Genomic DNA, 26,231 nt, shown 5'->3' with positions numbered 1-26,231 from the left:
TAGACTTAGTCCTTAGTGGTGCTCATGATCTAGTGCAGGGGGTAACGATACGAGGGCCGCTTGATAACAGTGATCATAATATGATCGGTTTTGATATTGGCATTGAAGGAAGTGAAACTAGGAAATCAAGTACGCTAGCGTTTAACTATAGAAAAGGTGATTACGACAAAATGAGAAAAATGGTGAAAAAAAGACTGAAAGGAGCAGCTCGCAGAGTAAAAAACTTGCATCAGGCGTGGATGCTGTTTAAAAACACCATCCTGGAGGTTCAGGACAAATATATTCCACGTATTAGAAAAAAGGGAAAAAAGACTAAACGTCAGCCGGCATGGCTAAACAGTAAGATAAAGGAAATCATTAGAGCCAAAAAACAATCCTTCAGAAAGTGGAGAAGAGAACCAACTGAAAGTAACAGGATAGATCATAAGGAATGCCAAGCCAAATGCAAAGCGGAGATAAGGAGGGCAAAAAAGGACTTTGAGAAGAAATTAGCGTTGGAAGCAAAAATACATAGTAAAAATTTTTTTAGATACATTAAAAGCAGGAAACCGGCCAAAGAGTCGGTTGGGCCGCTGGACGAAAATGGTGTTAAAGGGGCGATCAAGGAGGACAAAGCCGTAGCGGAGAAATTAAATGAATTCTTTGCTTCGGTCTTCACCGAGGAGGATTTGGGGGGGACACCGGTGCCGGAAAGAATATTTGAAGCGGGGGAGTCGGAGAAACTAAACAAATTCTCTGTAACCTTGGAGGATGTAATGGGTCAGTTCAGCAAGCTGAAGAGTAGTAAATCACCGGGACCTGATGGTATTCATCCCAGAGTATTAATAGAACTAAAAAATGAACTTGCGGAGCTACTGTTAGAAATATGCAATCTGTCCCTAAAATCGAGTGTAGTACCGGAAGACTGGAGGGTAGCCAATGTTACTCCGATTTTTAAGAAGGGTTCCAGAGGAGATCCGGGAAATTATAGACCGGTGAGTCTGACGTCGGTGCCGGGCAAGATGGTGGAGGCTATTATTAAGAATAAAATTGCAGAGCATATACAAAAACATGGACTGATGAGACAAAGTCAGCACGGATTTAGTGAAGGGAAGTCTTGCCTCACCAATCTAATGCATTTTTTTGAGGGGGTAAGCAAACATGTGGACAATGGGGAGCCGGTTGATATTGTACATCTGGATTTTCAGAAGGCGTTTGACAAAGTGCCGCACGAAAGACTCCTGAAGAAATTGCAGAGTCATGGAATCGGAGGTAGGGTATTATTATGGATTAAGAACTGGTTGAAAGATAGGAAGCAGAGAGTAGGATTGCGTGGCCAGTATTCTCAGTGGAGGAGGGTAGTTAGTGGGGTCCCGCAGGGGTCTGTGCTGGGTCCGTTGCTTTTTAATGTATTTATAAATGACCTAGAGATGGGAATAACTAGTGAGGTAATTAAATTCGCCGATGACACAAAATTATTCAGGGTCGTCAAGTCGCAGGAGGAATGTGAACGATTACAGGAGGACCTTGCGAGACTGGGAGAATGGGCGTGCAAGTGGCAGATGAAGTTCAATGTTGACAAGTGCAAAGTGATGCATGTGGGTAAGAGGAACCCGAATTATAGCTACGTCTTGCAAGGTTCCGCGTTAGGAGTTACGGATCAAGAAAGGGATCTGGGTGTCGTCGTCGATGATACGCTGAAACCTTCTGCTCAGTGTGCTGCTGCGGCTAGGAAAGCGAATAGAATGTTGGGTGTTATTAGGAAGGGTATGGAGTCCAGGTGTGCGGATGTTATAATGCCGTTGTATCGCTCCATGGTGCGACCGCACCTGGAGTATTGTGTTCAGTACTGGTCTCCGTATCTCAAAAAAGATATAGTAGAATTGGAAAAGGTACAGCGAAGGGCGACGAAAATGATAGTGGGGATGGGACGACTTTCCTATGAAGAGAGGCTGAGAAGGCTAGGGCTTTTCAGCTTGGAAAAGAGACGGCTGAGGGGAGATATGATAGAAGTGTATAAAATAATGAGTGGAATGGATCGGGTGGATGTGAAGCGACTGTTCACGCTATCCAAAAATACTAGGACTAGAGGGCATGAGTTGAAGCTACAGTGTGGTAAATTTAAAACGAATCGGAGAAAATTTTTCTTCACCCAACGTGTAATTAGACTCTGGAATTCGTTGCCGGAGAACGTGGTACGGGCGGTTAGCTTGACGGAGTTTAAAAAGGGGTTAGATAGATTCCTAAAGGACAAGTCCATAGACCGCTATTAAATGGACTTGGAAAAATTCCGCATTTTTAGGTATAACTTGTCTGGAATGTTTTTACGTTTGGGGAGCGTGCCAGGTGCCCTTGACCTGGATTGGCCACTGTCGGTGACAGGATGCTGGGCTAGATGGACCTTTGGTCTTTCCCAGTATGGCACTACTTATGTACTTATGTACTTATGAGTATTGGTAGCCTTCTCAGACAAACTGCCATGGCGCATTATTAAAACAATAGAAGATAAGGGAGGCAGATATCTTCTGGTGATAGCCTCGCTTTATAATACTCAATATACATTTATGACAGTGTATGCACCTAATGAAGGGCAAGGTAAATTTATAGAAGAAATTGAAACAGTGCTGCAAGAAAACATGCAAGGCCAATTATTAATGGGTGGGGATTTCAACCTGACACTGAACCCGGTGATGGATAATTCAAAAGGGCAGGCGGGATATGCAAGAAAAGACAGAGAAATGATCTCCAGTTTTATGCAGAGGTGGGGTCTAATAGATTTATGGAGGGTATCACACATGCAGGAATAAGATTATACATATTATTCAGCATCGCATAATTCATACTCGAGAATTGATCTCTGGCTTGGGGATGGGATGATGGCTAGAGCTGTACAAAAAATAACAATAGACATTCGCACATGGTCTGACCATGCTCCAGTCCGGCTGACTCTTGGGAATAGAAATGCAGAGGGAGGCAGAAGGTACTGGAGGCTGGATGAAGCTCTCTTACATGACCCAGAAAATGTGGGAAAGGTAGAACAATATATAAAAGATTACATTGAGTTTAATGACGTGGAAGATGTCCACCCAGAGAGCCTATGGGAGGGGTTAAAGGTGGTATTGAGAGGGCAGCTAATCTCCCTCAGGGCCCACTTAAATAAAACAAAAGCAGCCAAAGAGAGAGAACTTAGAGAGGGGATAGCGCAAATAGAACAGCAACATAAGGCGAACCCTGAGGATATAAATCTCCAGAATGAGCTTCATAAATATAAAATGCAGCTTAATGAGTTGCAATTGGCAGAAGTGGCGAGTCAGTTGCAACAAGTTCAACAGGAGCAATATGAGCTGGGGGATAAAGCAAGTAGACTGTTAGCAAACAAGCTGAAAAAGCAGATGACACGAAACCATATCCATAGTATCAAAACACAACAAGGCCAGGCAGTCACGGAAACAGGGGATATACAAGAAACACTTCATGATTTTTACACAAACCTTTATAAATCAGAGGTGGACGCTACAGTCGGGGAGAGAACTACCTACCTACAGGGGGTAGAGCTACCGCAATTAACGCAGGGAGAAAGAGAGAGGTTATCGGAGCCCATAGGAATAGACGAGATAAAGGAAGCAATTAAGAATTTGCCACATGCCAAAGCTCCAGGGCCAGATGGGTATCCCGCCAGATTTTATAAGCTATTTGCCTCGCTGTTGGCACCACTTCTGTTGAGACTTTTCCATGAGTATGATCAGGCGCAAGAGTTGCCCTACACGTGGCGGCTGGCGGCGATCACCCTGTTACTTAAGCCTGGGAAGGACCCTCAAGAGTGTGGGTCATATAGACCTATCTCCCTACTAAATGTGGACTATAAAATATTCACAAAAATACTAGCTAGTAGACTACAGGTGATGATGCCCAGATTGGTACATGAGGATCAGGTGGGCTTTATTGCAGGGCGTCAGGCATTTGATAATACTAGATGCTTACAACATCTCATTCAGCAGGTCAGGGATGAACAGGTGCCAGCAGTTCTCCTCTCGGTGGACGCGGAAAAGGCGTTCGACCGAGTAGAATGGCCTTTCCTCTTTGCGACCCTTGATAAGATCGGTGTGGGGGGGAGATATCTGAAATGGCTACAGCTCCTATACCAGGCTCCCCTGGCGATCCTGAAAGTCAATGGTTCTTACTCTGAGCCAATACATCTTAAGAGAGGTACTAGACAAGGCTGTGCAGTATCACCATTACTGTTCGCACTGACAATGGAGCCACTGGCATGTAATATCAGAAGGGAGGAAGGAGTTAAGGGGATAGTGCGTGGGAAAAGGGAGCATAAACTGATGCTATTTGCAGATGACATCCTTTTGACGCTGACAAGCCCAGAATCTTCCATAAAGCAGGCCATAGAGATAATGAAACAATATGGGGTTCAATCGGGGTTTAAGGTAAATATTAATAAAACAGAGATATTAAATCTCACAGTTCCTAAGCAGGAGGTAGTACGGCTCAAAACTGAACTACCTTTTATATGGGCCACTAAATCTAAGATATCTCGGGATTCAGGTTACTCCTAAGTTGGAGGAGCTATATGAGGCCAACTATCCTCAAAAAGTGAGAGAACTATTTGGTGAACTGGACAGATGGGAAGGCCTAAATATATCCTGGACGGGGCGTATTAATGCGATAAAAATGATCATATTGCCAAAGATTCTATACCTTTTTATGGCACTACCCATCCCTATCCCTCGAAGCTTCTTTGTACATTTAAACAGGAAAATGTTTGCCTTCATTTGGCGAAAGAGACCACCGAGGGTGAAACGCAATATTATGTACCAACCAAAAGAGAGAGGAGGGATGAGAGTGCCAAATTTCCTCTTATACTATCAGGCAGCCCAATTAAGAATTTTAGCCGATTGGCACCCGGCTGTTAACAAAAAATGGTTGCATTGGGAAAGAGCATGGTTGGGAATGAGAGAAATAGGAGACATTATGTGGTCATTGGACAAGGATCTTAGGAATATAGGTAGAAGAGCTCCCATAGGAATTAGGCACATTTTGACCACCTGGCATCAAATTAGGAGGAACTGGTTTCCTGAAAGAATATACTTTCACAAGACAGTAATAGGTAGGGCCCCGGGGTTTCCGCTTGGAGGGACAGAAATTAGCTACAAACATTGGGCACGCGCAGGGCTCTACACTTTGGGTCAACTATGGGATGAGGACAAAATGGTAGACTTTCCAATATTGCAGGAGGAATATGGGCTGCAAGCCAGAGATCAAGTATTTTACTGTTGTATCCGTAACTATATCCTTAGCAAGGCACGAGAGGAATTGGAATTGGGGGAGACATCTCTGGAAATTGCATTGGGGAAGGGTGGGGGTAGAGGAAGTATATCGCGTCTATATCTAGCTTTGTTAAGTCATACTGACCCCCAAGTAATGTATGTGAATAGATGGGAAACAGCATTACAAACCACAATAACTAAAGACTGCTGGAAGAGGGGATATCGTTATCTCTTTAAACCTTCTCTGGCTCAGAGTGCAATTGAGAATGGATATAAGATATACTACTGGTGGTATTATACGCCAGAGAGACTGCATCGCATATATCCAGAGGTATCGGCAGACTGCTGGCGAAACTGTGGAGCGAAGGGATCATTCATGCACATCTGGTGGGAATGCCCCAAAATAATAGAATACTGGAAGGCAATCACCTCAATGATTACTAAAGTGATTCAACAACCCTTCCCTTGCAAGCCCGAAAATTGTTTACTTCATATCAAGCCGATATCAACGACGGGGCTGCAACATAGGCTGGCGACACAATACCTGGTCGCGGCTAAAATTGCTATAGCAAGAAACTGGAAAAAGCAGCAATCGCCGGATATGCAAAAAGTATGGCAGAGAGTGGACATTCTGTATCAAATGGCCAAATTGACAGCTATCAGAAGAGGGCGAATGGGACCCTTTGGGAAATTATGGCAGTCTTATGAACAATTTAAGGAACAGCAAGAAGCACCACCATGATACGGGGGGGGGGGAGGGTGGAGGGGGAGGTCGGAATGGGAAGGTATAGGGATAATATCAGATGTTAGATAAGTAGACCAGACACTTTGTGTAAAGTTGTTTTATTATTTCTCTTCTTGTAATGTAAGATAAATCTATACCAATAAAAAAGAATTGGAAAAAAAAAAAAACCAAGAAAGAATGAGAGCAGTCCATCTAACCACAGCAGCCATATTGTACAATTGCAAATCAGGGAGCCCCCCCCCCCCTCCCAAAAAAAAAAAAAAAAAAAAAAATTGGTCCTTTGTGGGCTTTATATAAAACTTATTCATGCCTGCTTGGCTTTCCTTTAAAAAAAAGCCAGTAATTCCACTATACGATGCTTCATTATTCCTAGTAATCCAAAATGGCATCATTTGTAAAGTGTAGAACAATTTTGGAAGCATAATCATTTTAACTAGGGCTACTCCTCCCAATGCAGAAGACAATGTTATTTTAGTCTTGCATGTATAGTGCATATTTGCCTGTTTCTTGTTCTCATCTATTACAGAAATGATTTCCACAGTTTCTAACTGTGAAGTTGGAATACGTCTCTAGTCACGTCTTTATGTAGGTCAGTCCTATTTAATTTTGTTAACATTTGTTGGAGTTAGAAAATGCAATCCCTTCCATTCACTAACCGAGTTTAAAAAAAAAATAAACACCTTTTTCAGAGATCTGAAACTTCATTCATCCTGTTTGCAGTATAAGTTGGGAGATTGAAATTGAAGGGTGTAATTACTATGTGCTACTGTTAACACATGTTATTTTACTACTAGTAAAAAAGGCCCGTTTCTGTTTGTAAGGAAACGGGCGCTAGCAATGGTTTGTTTGTTTTTTGGTAACTGTAGAGTTGTTAGTAAAGTATTACGGTATAATGAGAAGGAATAACTGTAACATTTGTAAATCATCTGTTGCTGTGTTGTACTATCATGTGAAGCCACTGTCTTTCCAGGTGCAGTGTATGTTTGAGAGAGTGCGAGTATGTGTGTGTGAAAGTGTGTGTCTGACAGACAGACAGACAGAGTGTGTGAGTTTGATAGAGTGTGTCACAGGGCCACACAAAGAGTGAAAGACTGTGTGTGTGTGTGTGTGTGTGTGTGTGTGAGAGAGAGAGAGAGAGAGAGAGTGTGCTGTCTGTTTGTGTGTTTTTGTGTGTGCATGACTCCTTCCTTCTGTCCAAGTTGCAGGGTCGACCCCTCCCGCCCATTTGTTTGGATTTTCAGTAACTTTCCCTTGTTTTAATCCTGTGATTGTGTTCTTTTGCCCATGCCCTCCATCCATCCTTGTTTAACATTTGTCCTCTCCCCTTTCCCTCCAGTTCTGTTCTCTCCCCCCCTCTCCATGTGTTGTGTTGTGTGTGTGTGTGTGTGTGTGTGTGTATGACCCCTTCCTTCTGTCTGAGGTGCAGGTTCGTCCCGTCCGTCCCCCCCCCCCCCCCCCCCCCCCTCCGTGTTTGGTTTTTCAGTTCCTTTTCTTTTTTTTTTTAATCTCGCGATTGTGCTCTTTTTTCCTGCCCTGTACCTGCTGTTAGGAAAGTTGGTCCGTCTAAGCTTTATGCAGCTTGCTTTGTAGTCGACATCCCCTGCTGAGGTGCCTGGAGGCTGTGTCTTCACCTTTGTTTTTGTTTTGTTAGTGCAGGTCCAGAGGGCTGTTCAGCTTCCTGCTGCTTGCTGAGGTGCCCGGAGCCTGTGTGTTCACTTTTTTTTTTTTTGGTTAGTGCGGGACGGAGGGCCAGTTCCTGCGTTCAGCTTTGTTTGTTGACGTCACTGAGTTCGATGCTGCCTAGCAGACCACCTCTGTGCTGAGGGAGCCACGGTCCCAAGCACTTTAGAATGTTGGAGGTGAGTTTTATTATATAGAACTAACTTGTGATGTTTTACCACAGATTCCATTTTATGCAGTTTACCCTACTTACTAATAACTGAGGTTCACAACCAAATAACATCTTTAATGATAGTTTAATGCAACAAATATATCCCTGAAAGCATCAAAAATCTAATAAAAGAATCATTACTTTTAGTAAACAAGTTTTATGTTAACAGTTCTGAAGAACATAATCAACACTAGACACAAATTCACCTTTATTTTCTTGTTGCAGTTCTCGAATCTGCCTGTTTTCTTGCTGAATACCTAAAACCAGTGTGGACCTAGGTCGATGTCTTGCCACTTCATTCAGCTCTTGAATTTCTTCTTGGTACTGAAATTAAGTAAAATTATAAGACCAAAAGTTGCCAAGATGACCACGATTTGAATTAGGACTGCTAACCTTCCATTTCTACTGCCTTGCAAAAACCAAACATTCTACTTTAAATATGACCCCCAAAAAAGAGAACACAATGAATATTCTTTGAACAGGGCAAAGGATAAAAGTTCATAAAATGTTAAGAGCCTTATCCCTTCCACGGTAATACAAGTGACAAAATTTCACCTTCTATTGTCTCAGGTGCAAACTTTGTAACTTATTTACTAAGGTTTGGTAAATTAGTGCATTTGTCACAGAAATAAAAAATTTCTGCTCAACTCTCAAACTTGCAGGATCTAAGTAATAATTTGTTTGCATTCCTGCAGCATTTGTTCCAAACCACTGCAATATACAATAGTGGAGCCCAACTGGTCCACTCATTTATATATGCCTTAATAATTCTCTCCCCCTCCCTCCCCACCATGCCACCAACTATGCCACTCCCTAGTACTGCAAATTACCTAGTTGCCAACTGCAAGAGGCATGTTGTGTGCCCCTCCTCTATTTGAAAATGCTTTTAAGGTTTGGAGAAAAATATTTTTCCGTAACCTTCCTTCAATATCTCCACCCCCCCCCCCCCCAAGACCCTCCCCTTCATTTATCTACACATCTCTGGGGCAGGGACAATCCCTAGCTTTTCTTGCACCGACAGCTCCATTTTCAAAAATGGTGCTACCTGAAACCCTAGTGATAATCTGCTAGAACTACTGCTAAGACAGACACCCTATTGGCAGTACTAAGAAACTATGACTAGTGGGTCAAGACAATGCCTTTCTGAAGAATAAATCCACCAGGGCAGGAGAGACCATGGGTCACTCTTGCTGCCACCAGATCTCCAGAGATATGACTATAGGTTTAAGGACAGGGGGCATTAACATTGTTTTGTTAAAGAGGCAGCATTTTGAGGGATAGAGGATATGCCACTCACACCAGATCAACAAGAGATTAGGTTGAATTTAAAAACAGGGCAGACCCTCTAAGGGCCAGATGCACTAAACTTAACAAGCCATTAACAAGCAAGTAGTAAACCCTGACATGCACTAAATGCCATTTTCCGATCACGGTAGCAGCTAATGAAAGCAGAATGCAAATGATCCAAAGGAGCTGCACTACCGTTGCAAGGCTATTATAATGAGATGCACTAACATTTACCGATTCCCCTTACCGTGGAAAACCTAACGTGAGGTCTGCGCCTCTCGTTAGGCTGTGAATGGACCCATGGAGACCAGTGGGAAAGAGCCTAACAGTCATATAAAAAAAAAAAAAAAAAAAAAGCTGCGTGTCCCAAGTGCTCGTCAGGGATGTCCTTCTAAAGTGCCTAACATGGACGCCCTTCAAGGACGTCCCTGACGTGCACTTGGATTTTTTTTTTTTCCTTCCGACGCCACCTCCGAGGTCGACACCGCCGCTTCCCCTCCCCCTGCATTGAAATGACAGCTTCCCGCAGTCCCGGCCTCCCCGCCATCCTCTGCACCCCCGTGGCCCCGCCCCCCTCCCGTCTGTCACCGGGCCGGGCCCTCACAGCGCCTCTCACCTCCGTGTGAAGGCGCTGTAGCAGGCAACAGCTGATCGCCTCCCTTCGGACTTTCCGAAGGGAAGCGATCAGCTGTTGCTTGCTGCAGCGCCTTCACACGGAGGTGAGAGGCGCTGTGAGGGCCCTGCCCGGTGGCAGACGGAGGGGGGCGCGGAGGATGGCGGGGAGGCCATGGCTGCGGGAAGCTGTCATTTCAATGCAGGGGGGAGGGGAGCAGCGGCGACCTCGGGACGTCCATAGGCACAGCTCGTCTTTTTTATATATAGTGGACATCCATAAAGGACGTCCTTGGCATGCGCGAAGCAGCCAGCATAACGATTGGCTGCTCTGCGCATGCTCGACCGGCCAACTGGCTGACTGTTTAACGATGGAATAGAGAATGCAAGTGAGCTACAATGAGCAGCTCATTTGCATTCCTATTCCTTGATGCATGCTCATTCCTTACCGATTCGCTAAGGGAATCGGTAAGGGAATTAACGATTTTTTAGTGCACCTTGGCCTAAGTGCCTCCTTGGGAGCACTGGCTCACACATTAGTGAACTACAGCTCCTGGGGGGGGGGGGGGGGGGGGGGGGGGAGGGGAGTCCATTTGTTTAGCACTTAGCATCCACAACAAGATTACAAATCATCCAATATATATTGAAAGGCAAACAGAGAGGTACTCAATTAGTACAAGTTAAAGAGGAAAAAAAAAGAAAAGAAGGACAGTTAAAAATTCAACACAACCTGTGTTATTTCAGTTGTATAGCAAATGAGTTGCTGTTTTTAGCACATGTTGGCTGCAATTTTTCAAGTTAACAGCAATTAGTGTGGCTTAGTAAACAGGTCCCTTAGATTGTAAGGCTACCGAGGACAGAGAAATACCTATGGTACCTGAATGTAAGCTCATCTTAAAATTACCAATGAAAACATATGTGCTAAACCTAATTAAATACTTATTCTAGAGTACAATATTGGTATAAGATTTTTAAACTTATTTTGAATGCCAAAACCATCACAAACAAAGATTGTCATTCTTTAATTTGCAGCACATCTCCTAACATGCACTAAAAAATCTGTGGCACAAACATTCAAAGTCATGCTGGCTTCTTACAAGCTCCAAGATCCACCTCTCCTTGAACAGGTTGAGCTCAATGTCATCATCAGTCAAGGAAGAACATAGACTATGACCAGATATGAACATACCGAACTATTTACTCTCCAATTCCATTCCTGGGGATACTCATGCAAGGCAAATGTGCCTTATCACAATCAGCATTCAAGGTGGGGCTGTTTGCTTTGGGGAGTATTTGTGAAAAAACAGCAGCAATATAAAACTTGCGGAATTATATGGTAAGGCACTTTACAACCAAATTTGGAATCTTAATGCATTTAGTCAGAGACACAGATACCTCTTAAAAAAAGCAAAAAGAAACAACAACAACAAAAACATGACTAACCTGCTTCATTGCTTCCACTCGTTTGTTGAGAGCTGTAGTCTGTTCAATAAGAGCTTCTGCAGCATTGTCATGCTCTCTCAGTCTTTCCACTAACGCTTTAGCATCAGCAAGTACATTCTCAATTGTACAACTCATTTCTATGAAAATAAAACAATTTTGTGGCTATGGAGATTTGTCACAAGATTATTGCTTAGAGCAGAATGTGTTATGAGACATCGTCACTGCTTAACTATTGTGTTTGCCAGCAACATGTGCACTGCATTTTTTTAAAACTTAAATCTCTGATATTTGATTGTTTACCACTGGTCTTGGTAGATATTTATTTGTGGTTTTCCTACTTACTTTTATTTCATTAAAGTACTTTACACTAGCCTCCTGCCCCTCCCCCACCTTGCCTCCACTCCTATAGCTAAAAGTCACCTGGTCTTGTAGGCAGGCTTTGTTAAATAGCAGAGGTGTAGTGAGGTGTTTAATTCAGCATTGGAGGTTGTAGCTAGCACAGTCCACAGCAGCTGACTAATGGAACCCACTCAGAACGAAGCTTTTCTGGACATGGTGCTTACAAACGGGGAAAGTGTTTCTGATGTTATGGTGGATGATCATTTGGGATCTAGTGATCACTGGATGGTGGGGCTCAATTATCAAGATACAGCAGTTGGAAACAGAACCCACGGGGAACAAAGCTATTCTGGACACGGTACTTACCACCGGGGAGTGTTTTTGACCTTACGGTGGGTGACGGATGGTGTGGTTCAATATCAAAACACATGAGAGGGCTTACTCAAGATTGAAGGTTCTAGACTTCAAAAGAACTAACTTTGCCAAGATGGGGGAATCTCTCAAAAGAACAGCTGAAGGAAGTAGAACAGCAGTAGGCAAAACTGAAAGGAGCTCTTTTAAAGGCAACAAACCTTCATGTTAGAAAAAGTATGTAACAAGTAAGCGGGAAAGATAGCTGCTTTGGTTCTCAAATGTAGTAGTAGCTGAAAAGGAAAGAGAAAAAAAAAAGGTTAGCCTTCATCAGTTACAAGACGACACAGAAAGAGGAAGACGGGCAAAAATACCTAGAAAAGCTAAGCAAAAGGTGGAAAAGCTGTCAGGAAAGCAAAGATACAAATGGAAGAAAAGATAGCTAATACGGCAAAACTGGGGGACAAGACATATTTTAGATATGTAAGTGATAGAATCAAATGGACTGCAGGACCCGAGGCAGCATGGTTTCACTAAAGGCAGATGTCTGCCAAATCCGATTGATTTCTTTGACTGGGGGACCAAACAGTTGGATATGGAAGGGGTGCTAGATGTGGTGTACTTGGATTTTAGCAAAGCCTTAGACATGGTTCTGCACAGGCAACAGATGGACGGGAGGAAGATACTGCTTGCCCTGGGATTGGTAGCATGGAATGGTACTACTAATTGGGTTTCTGTCAGGTATCCGTGACCTGGATTGGCGATTGCTGGAAGCTGGATACCATTGGTCTGACTCAGTATGGCTATGTTATGTTCTTGTGCCCTCAGGAAAGACTGTCTGGTAAGATTTGTCTCTTTGCAGACGATACGAAACTACCGGAGGGTGTGGGTAGCATGCGAAGAGATCTGGCGAAGCTTGAAGAATGGTCCAGCAATTGGCAACTCAGATTTAATGCTAAAAAAATGCAAGTCATACATTTAGGTTACAAAAATCCAAGGGAAAGGTATATTTTAGGGGGTGAAGTACTTCTGTATACGAAAGAAGAACAAGACTTGGGGGTGATCTCAAGGTGGCCAAACAGGTAGAAAGGGTGACAGTCAAAGCCAGGATACTCAGGTGCACAGGGAGAGGAATGGCCAGAATGGTAAAATTATGTATCATACCTGATAATTTTCTTTCCCTTAATCATAGCCGATCAATCCATAGATTGGTGGGTTGTGTCCATCTACCAGCAGGTGGAGATAGAGAGCAATCTTTTGCCTCCCTATATGTGGTCAAGTGCTGCCGGAAATTCCCCAGTATGTCGATATCAAAGCTCCATCCGCAGGACTCAGCACTTAGAGAATTACACCCACAAAGGGACACTCTGCCCAGCTCACCACCGCCAAAGCGGGAGAGGGGAAATATTCCAGCGCACCACCGCCGGGGCGGTGGGCGGGAAACCACACCCGCCGACGCAGGGTAAACTGGCTTATCCTGCTACCGCAACCGCGGGAGGAGCTGGCTTACCCTAACACCGCCGAAGCGGAAGGGATACAAAGCTACCCTACAGCCGCACGAAGCGGGAGGGAGCGCCGGCATAATTTAGTTATCAATCCAGCCACCGCCGAAACAGGGGGGGGGGGGGGGGGGGGAGAGAGGAAGCAGCAGCCCACTGTAACACAAAATCGTCTCAACTCGAAGAGACTTCAATTGGAAGAACTTGAACACGAAGTCCTCGTGAACAGGAAATGAAGACTGAACTTGAACCTGAAATATAACCAGAACACAAATACAGATATCTGGGAGGGGCTATGGATTGATCGGCTATGATTAAGGGAAAAAAAATTATCAGATATGATACATAATTTGCCGATCAATCCATAGACTGGTGGGATTTACCGAAGCAGTACTCACCCAGGGCGGGACATGGAAATCCCTGAACGCAACACTGAAGCCCCAAACTGGGCCTTGGCCCGAGCAGCCACATCCAAGCGGTAATGTCGTGAGAAGGTATGAGCTGACGACCAAGTAGCCGCTCTGAAAATCTCTTCCAAGGAGACAGATCTGGACTCCGCCATCGAGGCTGCTTGTGCTCTAGTAGTGTGCCTTCAGCTGAATAGGCGGAATCTTCCCCGCCGCCACATAAGCTGACGCGATCGTCTCCTTGACCCAACGTGCCACTGTAGGCTTAGATGCCTGCAGACCCTTACGAGGGCCTGCGAACAGCACGAACAGATGATCCAACTTCCGGAAATCATTGGTCACTTCCAAGTATCTGATGATGACCCGTCTAACATCCAGGTATTTGAGCGCAGGGTACTCCTCTGGGTAATCCTCCCTACGAAAGGAGGGCAGGTAAAGCTGCTGATTCACATGGAATCGAGAAGCAATCTTGGGAAGGAAGGAAGGCACTGGGCGAATCGATACTCCTGCCTCAGTGAATCGCAGGAACGGTTCTCTACACGAGAGCGCGTTGAGCTCGGAAACTCTTCTGGCTGATGTGATAGCCACTAGGAAGACTGCTTTCAACGTCAGGTCCTTCAGCGATGCCCTTGGCAAGGGCTCGAAGGGCGGCTTCTGCAAGGTCCGTAGTACCAGATTGAGATTCCATGTAGGCACTATCGAGTGCAGAGGGGGGCGCAGGTTATTAACTCCCTTGAGAAAGCGTACCACATCCGGCTGTGAAGCCAGGGAAGCCCCCTTCAGATGACCCCTGAAGCAAGCTAGAGCCGCCACCTGGACTTTCAGCGAACTGAGCGACAGGCCTTTCTCCAGCCCCTCTTGCAGGAACGCCAACACTGAAGATATTGGAGCAGTGAAGGGCGATATAGAGCCTGCCTCGCACCACGAGGCAAAGGTACGCCAAACCCTGACGTAAGCGGTGGAAGTAGAGCGCTTCCTCGCTCTCAGCATAGTGGCGATGACCTTGTCTGAGAAGCCCTTCTTCCTCAGCCGCTTCCGCTCAATAGCCAGGCCGTAAGACCAAAGGGAGAGGGATCCTCCATCACCACGGGACCCTGATGTAAGAGGCCCCGCTCCGCTGGCAGCCGCAGAGGGCCGTCCACCGAGAGTCTGACCAAGTCCGCATACCAGGGACGTCTGGGCCAATCCGGACCCACCAGGATCACCCGGCCCAGATGCTTTGCCACCCGGCCTAGCACCCTGCCCATCATGGGCCAGGGCGGGAACACGTACAGAAGCTCCTGTGCCGGCCACTGCTGGAGAAGAGCATCGACTCCCAGAGATCGAGGGTCCCGTCCTCTGCTGAAAAAACGCAGCACTTGGCAATTGGCCGAGGACGCCATCAGATCCAGGCTCGGCCGGCCCCAGCGTTTCGTGATGTCCAAGAACGCCCGAGCAGACAGTTGCCACTCTCCGGGATCCAAGGTATGGCGACCGAGAAAGTCCGCCTTGACATTCATGACTCCCGCAATGTGGGCCGCCGACAGCTGTTCCAGATTCGCTTCCGCCCACAGGCATAGCTTCATGGCCTCCTTGGCTAGAGGGGCGCTCCTGGTACCTCCCTGGCGATTGACATAGGCCACAGCCGTGGCATTATCCGACAGGACCCGTACAGGCTTCAGCACCAGTACCGGGAGAAACTCCAGAAGCGCCAACCGAATGGCTCAGAGCTCCAGGAGGTTGATGGACCATTTCGTCTCTGCAGGAGACCAGAGCCCCTGCGCTGTCCGTCCCAGGCAGTGGGCTCCCCAGCCCGTCAAGCAGGCGTCCGTCGTGACGACAACCCACTCCGGGGTCGTAAGAGGCATTCCTGCGGACAGTTTGCCTTGCCTCAGCCACCAGCTCAGCGCCTTTCGCACTGCTGGATCCAAAGGAAGGCGTACGGCGTAATCCTCCGAGACTGGAGTCCACCACCGCAGAAGAGAGTGCTGTAGTGGTCTCATATGAGCCCTGGCCCAGGGCACTACCTCCATCGTGGCCGTCATGGAACCCAACAGCTGCACATAGTCCCAAGCCCGAAGAGTAGAGGAGGCTAGGAATTGGCCCACCTGGGTCTGAAGCTTGACGCTCCGGTTGTCCGGCAGGAACACTCTGCCCACTTGGGTGTCGAAACGAACTCCCAGATACTCCAGGGACTGAGTCGGGTGCAGCTGGCTTTTCTCCCAGTTGATGATCCATCCCAGGGAGCTCAGAAGAGCAATGACCCTGTCTGTAGCTCTCCCGCACTCCGCATAGGAAGGGGCTCGGATCAGCCAGTCGTCCAGATAGGGATGGACTTGCACTCCCTCCTTGCAGAGGAAGGCTGCGATGACCACCATTACTTTGGAGAAGGTCCGTGGAGCCGTAGCCAACCCGAACGGGAGGGCTCTGAACTGGAAGTGTCGGCCCAGCACTGCAAAGCGCAGAAAGCGCTGATGAGGCGGCCAGATGGGAATATGTAGGTAAGCTTCCTTGATGTCCAGGGAGGCCAGGAATTCTCCCTTTTTCACCGCAGCTAATACGGAGCGGAGGGTCTCCAGAAGTGCCGAACTTTCAAGGCCTGATTGACTCCCTTGAGGTCGAGAATAGGCCGAGCAGATCCTTCTTTCTTTGGCACCACAAAGTAAATGGAGTAGCGCCCCTTGCCAAGCTGATCTACTGGCACCGGGACCACCGCGCCCAGGCGGATCAGGTTGCTCACAGTCTGCTGCACGGCAGCTGCTTTGACCTGAGACTTGCAAGGAGAGTTTACAAACCCGTCTCTTAGGGGTCGGCAGAACTCTAGCTTGTAGCCGTCTCTGATGACTTCCAGAACCCAAGCGTCTGAAGTTACCCTGGTCCACTTGCACAGAAACGAGGACAACCTTCCTCCTATCCGCATTGGGCCATGGACCAGGTCCCTGTCATTGGGTACGCGACCCTGGGGACGGGCCGGAGGACGAACCTCCGGGACGGCGGTTCCTGCGAAAGGAATGCTGCTTGGGGGAGAAGTTCCGTTTGAAGGAAGCGGAGGCAGAGGAGGCCGACTTGCCCTGGCGATACCGACGGGCTTCCTGGCATTGGCCCTTAGAGGCCCGAGTCCTGACCTCCGGCAACCTCTTGCCCTTGGACGTGCCAAGCTCCGTCACGATCTTGTCCAGCTCGTCCCCAAAGAGCAGCTTGCCTTTAAAAGGCAACTTGGCTAGGCGAGATTTAGAGGCATGGTCAGCAGACCAGTGCTTAAGCCATAGCCACCGCCGCGCAGAGACTGTCTGAGCCATGCCCTTGGCCAAGGCTCTCAAAACATCATACAGCAAGTCTGCCAAGTAGGCCAAACCCGACTCCAGGGTCGGCCACTCCGCCCTCCAGGAAGGGTCCGAGGGGGAAGCCCGCTGCAAAACAGTCAGGCACGCCCTAGCCACGTAGGAGCCACAAACCGAGGCTTGCAAACTCAGAGCGACCGCCTCAAAGGACGACTTTAAGGCCGCCTCCATTCTCCTGTCTTGGGCGTCCTTCAGGGCAGTGCCACCTTCCACCGGCAGCGCCGTTTTCTTAGTCACAGCAGTGATTAGGGAATCTACCATGGGTCAGACAAAGGCTTCCCGTTTCCCCCTCAGGAAAGGGGTACAGACGGGACATAGCCCTGGCTACTTTCAGGCTCGCCTCAGGGGCATCCCATTGCGCTGAAATTAAGGTCTGCATGGCTTCATGAATGTGGAAGGTTCCAGGCGGGCGCTTCGTTCCCAGCATAATGGCGGAGCCAGTAGAGGCCAAGAGAGAGCCTCCCTCCGGAGAGGCAATCTTCAAAATGCTCATGGCCTGCACAAGCAGGTTGGGCAAATCCTCTGAGCGAAAAAGCCGCGCTGCAGAGGGGTCGTCCGCTCCATCTGAGTGAGGATCAGTCTCTTCCATCGATTCCGCTAAGGATCTCTGGAAGAACTCAGACACGCTGCCGTCATCCATATCAGAGGAGACCGAGTCCCCCGAGGGTGTAAGATCCACCCGAGGGCGCTTAAGCATAGAGGCCTCATCACCCCGATCAGAGAGGTGGGCAGGGACAGTGCTCTGCATAAGAAAGGCTTGATGCAGCAGCAAAATGAACTCAGGGGAGAAACCTCCCAGTCAGTGCATTTCTGCAGCCTGTGCCGCGGCCCTAGAGGCGCCCTCCATCTGCGCTCCCAGTAGCGGGGGAGAGGCGTGTTGCGCGTCCAAAATGGTGTCCGGCGCAAAACTCCGAGAAGGAGCCGCGTGGGAAGAAGGGCGTTTTAATTTCACTGACTTCTTACTGTCGCCCGATTCAAGGGCGACCAAGCTGTTAACGTCTCCCAACTCGAGGGCGGCCCAAGAAGAAGCCGACCGAGCCGCGTGGCCGGTCACGACCAGGAGGGCGGCCAGCGGGGGATGGGCGCCTAAGGCGGGAAAGGCCGCTGCACCAGAGGAACAACCAGGGAACTCTCCCGGTTCTGAAAGGGCGCCCAAAGGGCGATTCTACCTTCGATCCCCCCACTTCCCCGCTAGGCGCGCGAACGCATTCTGGGGAGCGTCTTTTCGTTCCCTTGCCATACGAGGCCATAGCCACGTGGAGACTGTTCAGGGAACCCCCTGCCCGCTAGTAAAAGGTAAAAATTACCTGCTTCTTGCTCCGAGCAGCGACGACTTGTTCCAGTGAGCAGCTGCAAATGGACGTCCTTTTTGAACGTTTTTAAAAAAAAAATTTTTTTCTTTTTTTTGTTTAACGGAGCCAGCGGGAGGGGGGAGAAAAGGAGGGACCTGGCACCACCAGGTTTGCATTTGCTCACGAAGAGCCCTCAACCCCAGGTACTCAACAAAACCTAAACAATTAGGCTTGCAGACCTAGCCAGAGCTGCTGCTGTGTGACCACACACCTGCTGAGATAGAGAACATACTGGGGAATTTCCGGCAGCACCAGACCACATATAGGGAGGCAAAAGATTGCTCTCTATCTCCACCTGCTGGTAGATGGACACAACCCACCAGTCTATGGATTGATCGGCTTGATAGGGAAGGAAATAATGGCATTCAGAATTCTGTGTGCAATTCTGGAGACCGCATCTATGAAAAGATATAAACAGGATAGAGTCAGTCCAGAAGGCAGTCACAAAACTGGCTAGTGGTCTCTTCCATAAAGTGTATGGAAACAGACTTAAGGCTTTCAATACGTATACTTTGGAAGAAAAGCGGGAGAGAGGGGATACAATTATGATTGACAAAATACCTCTGTGGTACAGAAGGTGAGCCTCTTTCAAATGAAGGAAAACTCAGGAATGAGAGAGCATAGAATGAAGTTAAGAAGTTATAGGCTCAAAAGTAATCTAAGGAAATAATTTTTCAAGGAAAAGATGGGGGATGTGTAGAATCACCTTCCTGTAGAGACAAGGACTGTGTCTGAATCTCTTAGGGAAAGGAAATAGTGGTTGCTATGGATGGGCAGACTAGATGAGACATTTGGAGGCATATTTTCAAAGCACTTAGCCTTACAAAGTTCCATAGGTTTCTATGGAACTTTGGAAGGCTAAGTGCTTTGAAAATATGCCTCTTGGTTCTTATCTGCCGTCATGTTTCTAACACAATTATGAACCAAATATCCTATTTTTCATTTCTGCTCCATGCCTATATCTCTTTTGACAAGTAAACGTATTTGGCTTTCTGGCATATTCACTAAAGCAAGCAGTGTAGTTGTTGTAGTAGTTCACTTGAATGCACAGAAACAGACTAACAAAAGTACTATATCAAACTCATAATTAAACAATATATTTCTTGACTAGACTTGAACAATGCGCACTAAAGCAGTAGTAATAAGGTTCACGTAGCGTATCTTATTACATCCGCCACAGAATGTTTAAGCCTGCCAGCTGCAGAGTAAATTCTGGGGAGGATGGAGCCCAACAATGTTGATTCCCTGCTAGAGTACCTATAGCCCTTGGTTTTAGAAGCATAATGGCATCTAAATGGCAGCATTGTAGAGGCCCAGATAGAGCTAGACAACTACAGTGAGAAAAACAGACACTGGAATTTACATCTGTTCTGAGGCATTTATAAAATGTCTGCTTTAGGAGCAAGAGCAAATCCTGACATTTTGGATCCTACAATTCCAACATTCCCCCCCCCCCCCCCCAAAGCACACCCTAACATCAACCCCCATCCTTTCCTGCAGGGAAGGTCCCCATGTATTGGTAAGAGACCCATGTGTGGCAGCCTCCCCTCCCAGCTCTCACGTGTCTCAAATGTAGCCCTCAGGCTGCAAGACCCCCACCTGCACCTTTCTGACCCAGTCTCCGGCCTTACCAGGGGTCCATGGTATTAGTAAGACAGAAGTGATGCCCACTTCCTCTCACTTAGTGTCTTCCTGCCCTTCAAAATAGCCACCTTGTGCTAATAACGTGATATTACTGCTAGGCATCAGGCTTCCACATATGGGAAAAAATGCGTGTGTTGTTTCTAAAATGCTGCGCTAAATCTTCCAGTTGTAGCCAAATCCATGAGAAAAAATCTAGAAAATAAACACAGAACCCTATAGACATTACTCTGAACCTGCTTCTTAAAGGTAATTTTTTTTCGATTCTTTATATTAAGGTAGGATCTTTAGTTACATCTCCCAATGCATTAGTTTTCTGTATATCAAGACTATAATGAACCTCACTCCTAAACCAAGGTATGTGAAGTATGCAGGTCAATTTCTCAAATGTACCACTATCACTTAGCGTGATACTTGCTTCAAGCTAAAATAACTGCCTTCTGGAGAAAACAAAATATACAGAAAACTTATTAACGTGTGCGTGGAGTTGGTTTCAATCGAGCCTGAGGATCCCAATATTTATTAATTCATGCTTTCATCCCACCATTATCCAAAAACGAGTGTCGGTTCAATATGATTTCTACATCATTTTCTTGTTCTCTTCAGGACCAACTTAACCTAAGGACCAGGTAAGGCTCTGGTCCAGGCGCCAGCACCAAAGGGCGCCGAATACCCCCGACTATGACGTCACCCTGCCAAAAATTTGCATTCTACCTGTCTCCCTTCCTGCATGCACTGGTTCGGCATTTGTCCTCTCCCACTCCCCGACCGCCTACCCAACCGCACACACGCAAGGGGTCCGGTATCTATCTCTCCCCAATGGCTCTCTTTTCCCTCTCCTTCCCACCCGGTTTTACCTTCTTCATTATGCAGTAAAACCTTCGAAGTTCGGCCATACAGCCACGGCAACGATACTAAAAAGCTTCCACCAGCCACCCTGCAGTGCGCCTTCCCTCTCGTCCCAAGCAGGAAGTAGCGTCAGGGGGGCGGGACGAGTCAGAGGGAAGGCGCCAATGAGTTTGATTAAGAACACAGGAGCCGGCATGACGTCAAGAAGTTGAAAGCTATTTAGGGTGATCTGCCTTTCTCCATTTCCGTGCAGCCGTCGTTCTGCGTACACTCAAAACAAAGCAAACAAACCTATGAGCTGCTGCATCCACATTGTCATTCTTTACTGTTGGTATCATTTTTATTTAATCTCACTTATATTTTCAAACATGCCAGCTTGTGCAGCATACGGATGTACACAGGGGAAGTATAAGAATGGAATAACTGTACATAAGTAGAGTGTAGTAGCAAGGAAGTTTAATAGAAAGGAGTGAAAGTGACTAGTCCACTGTAAGCAAGGAAGCCTAATTTGGTTAATCTCTGTTTCCCTCTCTAGTACACTCAAAAACAAAACAAGCAAACCTATGAGCTGCTGCATCCACGTTGTCGGTCTTTATTGTTGGTCCATCTGTAATAAGTCTAAAACTTAAAAGGTGGAGGACACATTTTTTTTTTATTGGACAGCCTTTAAATTTATTTGAAAGCTTCCTATATCTCTCTATATAAAATGCACCTCCAACGTTCTGAAGCCTCCACAAGTCCCAACGTTCTAAATGCATGGTGGTGAAACCAGGAATTCGCCCATGAGTGTTGGCCCCGCCCCCCCCACGTAAAACGTCATGACGTCGAGGGCAGACCAATGACACTCAACCAATCGCAGCGTGAACACATTACTAAGCGATGGAACGTGACATAAGACACATCGCGGAACAATGAAAACCAGCAGCAACAGTTGCTACGCGACGTCAACAGCAATGCTAAAAGGACCATTTAGATCTCTGCTCTCCACACAAACAACGGACACGGAGGACATATGAGGGAAGGAAAAAAACCAGCACATACACACACACTCTTACTCTTAACTGGCTATAAGGAGCAACTGACCTGCCACTATCACAGGGACTGCTAACACCTCTCTCTCTCACACACACACATACACACGGGACACAGAGGGGATGGAAGACAAGGAACGAATCATAGGGTATGGAGGGGGCGGCAGGGGAGATAAGGCAAGAACTGCCTCAAATGTTTGTGCTGTGCTATGTACAATTATAATGCTGTCTCTTCATTTTGACCCTACCCTTTCACACTCACTTTCACACACACGCACACACACACACACATATACACACTCTCTCATACAGACACACAAACACGCCTCAAATAGTTCAGCTGTCCTATGTAAAATTTCACTGCTGTCTCTTCATTTTCACCCTACCTGTGCACACTCTCTTTCACACAGAGAGACACACACACACTTTCTCTTTGTCATACACACTCTCACTCTCTCTCTATAGCCTTGCTAGCGCCCGTTTCATTTGTTTACGAAACAGGCCTTTTTTTTACTAGTGTAGATATAAATATCATGAAATAACAATTGAATATAACTAAAACAGCTTAAAAAATTAATTATTATAGCTGGTAGAAACAGCAATTTTTAACTGTATTTTGTGCTCATTTAAAACTAACTAACTAACTAACTAACTAAATACACCGTATACAATACAGATGGCCAAATTTGAGTGAGGATATCCTGTTTCCTGATGGGTTCATCTTAACTGTTGTTGTAATCTACCTTGGGAAGCCTGGTGTTATAAAGATTATAGAATATATTGAAATTAAATGGAAGTAGAATTAAACTCTCCTTTCATTGGGGCACATGGAATCACATCTTCATGTGTTTTGTAGAAGTTTACCTTTTAGATACACAAATGGATTATTCTGTTTTTGAACATGTTTCAGGGGCAAGTGGTTTTATAAGTCAAAATAAAAAATAAATATTTTGTTTCATGCAGATCTCTTTTGTTTAAACATAACTGGGATATAAGCCCCTAATGCAGCCCCTTGGTTTTCTTAGATTTTGTTCTTGTGATGACTTATATTGTGCCCAAACTGAAAACTCTTATCTCTATCTGGTTAATAATAAAAGGAGCTCATAGGTTTGTTTGCTTTGTTTTGAGTGTACGCAGAACGACGTCTGCGCGGGGAAGGGGAAACACAGACTAACCTAAGTGGCTTAACATTTTTGACGTCATGCCATCTCCTGTGTTCTCAATCAAACCTCCTTAGGTTAGTAGGAAGGTGCAGTGCAGGGTGGCCGCAGGAAGCCTTTCGGTATTGTTGCCGTGGCTGCAGGGCCGAACTTCGAAGATTTGACTGCATATGGAAGAAAAAGGTAAAAGTAAAACCGGGTGGGAAGAGAGAGACGTCGGGGGCAGGGGGAGGGAGGAAGGAAGAAAGAGATAGAAACCGGACCACTTGTGTGCGTGCTGGTGGGTAGGCGGTCGTCGGAGAGGGGGAGGACAGGAGAAATGCAGGACCAGCGCATGTGATAAGGGAGGCAGGCAGAATGCAAATTATGGGCTGGCTGGGGCGTTTGGCGTCCTTTAGTTCCGGACCAGAGCCTCTCCTGATCCGACCCTGGAGGTGTGTAAAATTGTCAAGAAACTGTGCTTGAAACATTTAAAATGTATATAGTCCTATTTTCTGTCTGTGGGGAAAAGTTTTAGTACGTATGCTAATTTCTTAATTCCATTATCACAAACAAGATAGTGTTTAATATTAGTTTTCTTTAGGTTCTTTTCCACAAGGAAAAATATAAATGTTGATTATCTGGAAGTATTCATACAACATTTTGTCTTACAATGTAAAGAATATATTTAGAGCATAGCATATTTAACTTTAAGAACATAAGAATAGCGATACTGGGTCAGACCAATGGTCCATCTAGCCCAGTATCCTGCTTACAACAGTGGCCAATCCAAGTCAGAAGTTTCTGGCAGAAACCCAATTAGTAGCAACATTTTGTGCTAGGGATGGTGCGTAGCTACACTTAAAAGTCAACCACCGAAGTGGAGAAACAAGATCTGCAAAAAAAAAGGGGGAGTACTATGACTAGCAAGACTCTTCCAATCAAACCCAGCAGGAGAAGAATGTGTTATAGGCTTTATTCCATAGACAGTTAAATGGACTCGATACGTCATCGTGTTTCGGCAGTAGTGCCTGCTTCAGGAGTCTTTAGAAAGACTATTGGTCAATTATGCCAAAGCTGTGTCCAGCTGTAGTTTAGAGATGGTACCTTTATAAATGGAAAAATCCAAAAGAGTGATGAGCACTGTAAAGACTTTAGATCTGAACATCAAAGGTGTTTACAGTGCTTATCACTCTTTGCTCTTTTGGATTTTCCGTTTATAAGGTACCATTTCTAAACTTTAGCTGGACACAGCTTTGGCTAGACGACCAGTAGTCTTTTTAAAGACTCCTGAGGCAGGCAGTATTGCCGAAACATGGTGCCGTTTCGAGTCCATTTAACTATCCATGGAATAAAACCTATAACACTTTCTCCATATCCTGGGTTTAATTGGAAGAGTCTTGTTGGGCATGCTGCTCCCTCTTTTTTTGCTTTTCGTAGCCATACTTGACATTTTTTTTGTTGGGGGGGGGGGGGGGGAACCAGGGTTAACATGGGAGGGCATTAGGCATATAAGTGTGAGTACTAATGCTTGGTATACTCCTAAATATTACCTCATCGTGAACTTTATGATGGATTTCTAAGTAAACAATCTGTTCTGCATCAACATAAACTACATTCACACTTAAGAAAATTTGGAAACACACATTTTTAAATATTTTACTTCGGTCACTCACAGAACACAGACAGACTCTCAATAATTACAGAATAAAGGACCAAAAATTAGAAAAAGAAACAGAGAAATCACATTCTCTATGAGCAGTACAGCACAGGAGAAATAAAAATGCATTCTCTACTTTATGAAGCAAAATGCAAGCTTACTTTCTACCCCAAAATAAAACCCACTAATAAATTATCTGGATACCCATGAAATGTTAAAAATTTGTGGGACACAGGCTTATTTTTGAAAGAGAAGGGCGCCCATCTTTCGACACAAATCGGGAGATGGTCGTCCTTCTCCCAGGGTCACCCAAATTGGCATAATCGAAAGCCGATTTTGGGCGTCCTCAACTGCTTTCCGTCGCGGGGATGACTAAAGTTCCCGGGGGCGTGTCAGAAGCATAGCGAAGGCGGGACTGGGGTGTGCCTAACACATGGGCGTCACTGACCGATAATGGAAAAAAGAAGGGCGTCCCTGACGAACACTTGGCCAACTTTACTTGGTCCTTTTATTTTTTTTTTTTACGACCAAGCCTCAAAAATGTGTCCTAAATGACCAGATGACCACCGTAGGAAATCGGGGATGATCTCCCCTTACTCCCCCAGTGGTCACTAACTCCCTCTCACCCTAAAAAAAATATTTTTTCCAGCCTCTATGCCAGCCTCAAATATCATACCTAGCTCCATGACAGCAGTATGCAGGTCCCTGGAGCAGTTTTAGTGAGTACTACAGTGCACTTCAGGCAGGCGGACCAAGGCCCCCCCCCCCCCCCCCCCCCCCCACCTGGTATACTTGTGGTGGTAAATGTGAGCCCTCTAAAACCTACCACAAACCCACTGTACCCACATCTAGGTGCCCCGCTTCATCCCTAAGGGCTATGGTAGTGGTGTACCGTTGTGCGGAGTGGGTTTTGGGGGTGTCAGCACACAAGGTAAGGGAGTTATGCACCTGGGAGCTTTTTCTGAAGTCCACTGCAGTACCTCCTAGGGTGCCCGGTTGGTGTCCTGGCATGTCAGGAGGACCAGTGCACTATGAATGCTGGCTCCTCCTACGACCAAATGGCTTGGATTTGGTCGTTTCTGAGATGAGCGTCCGCGGTTTCCATTATCGTCAAAAATCGGGGAGGACCATCTCTAAGGTCAACCTAAATATTCGATTATACCGCTCAGTGTCTTCAGCCACAGTGTTTAAATCTATTCTGCAAAGATGCGCCATATTCATTAGGTGGGTATTTACCAAATAGCAGTTAGCATACTAGCGTATATGTATGTAAGTGGACATATACATATCTCGTTGCAGCTCACTTGCATTCTCTAACCCTTCGTTAAAACCGTTGATAATTGGCCCGTAAAGCATGCACAGAGCAGCCAAGCATTATGCTGGCTGCTCTGTGCATGCCAAAAACGTAAA

The 26,231-nt window shown here is 46.2% G+C and overlaps 1 protein-coding gene across 2 annotated transcripts in view; it reads right to left on the bottom strand.

Moving 5' to 3' along the window:
* LOC115459331 (FGFR1 oncogene partner 2 homolog) overlaps positions 1-21,120 on the bottom strand; it is a 67,488-nt gene extending 46,368 nt beyond the window's left edge. Inside the window, exons 1-3 of one of the 2 annotated variants that reach the window (XM_030189173.1) lie at positions 21,000-21,120; positions 11,234-11,370; positions 8,098-8,215 (exon numbers count right to left, since the gene is read on the bottom strand). In XM_030189173.1, the coding sequence (XP_030045033.1) occupies positions 8,098-8,215; positions 11,234-11,368 (253 nt within the window). In that variant the 5' untranslated portion in view covers positions 11,369-11,370; positions 21,000-21,120. The remainder of the gene's footprint in view (positions 1-8,097; positions 8,216-11,233; positions 11,371-20,999) is intronic. The other variant, XM_030189172.1, reaches the window with a different exon arrangement.
* Positions 21,121-26,231: the final 5,111 nt, after the last annotated feature.

This window comes from Microcaecilia unicolor, unplaced genomic scaffold, assembly GCF_901765095.1.
Source record: "Microcaecilia unicolor unplaced genomic scaffold, aMicUni1.1, whole genome shotgun sequence".
In the NCBI taxonomy this organism is placed as follows: Eukaryota; Metazoa; Chordata; class Amphibia; order Gymnophiona; family Siphonopidae; genus Microcaecilia; species Microcaecilia unicolor.
This window is presented reverse-complemented; position numbering and strand designations above follow the sequence as displayed.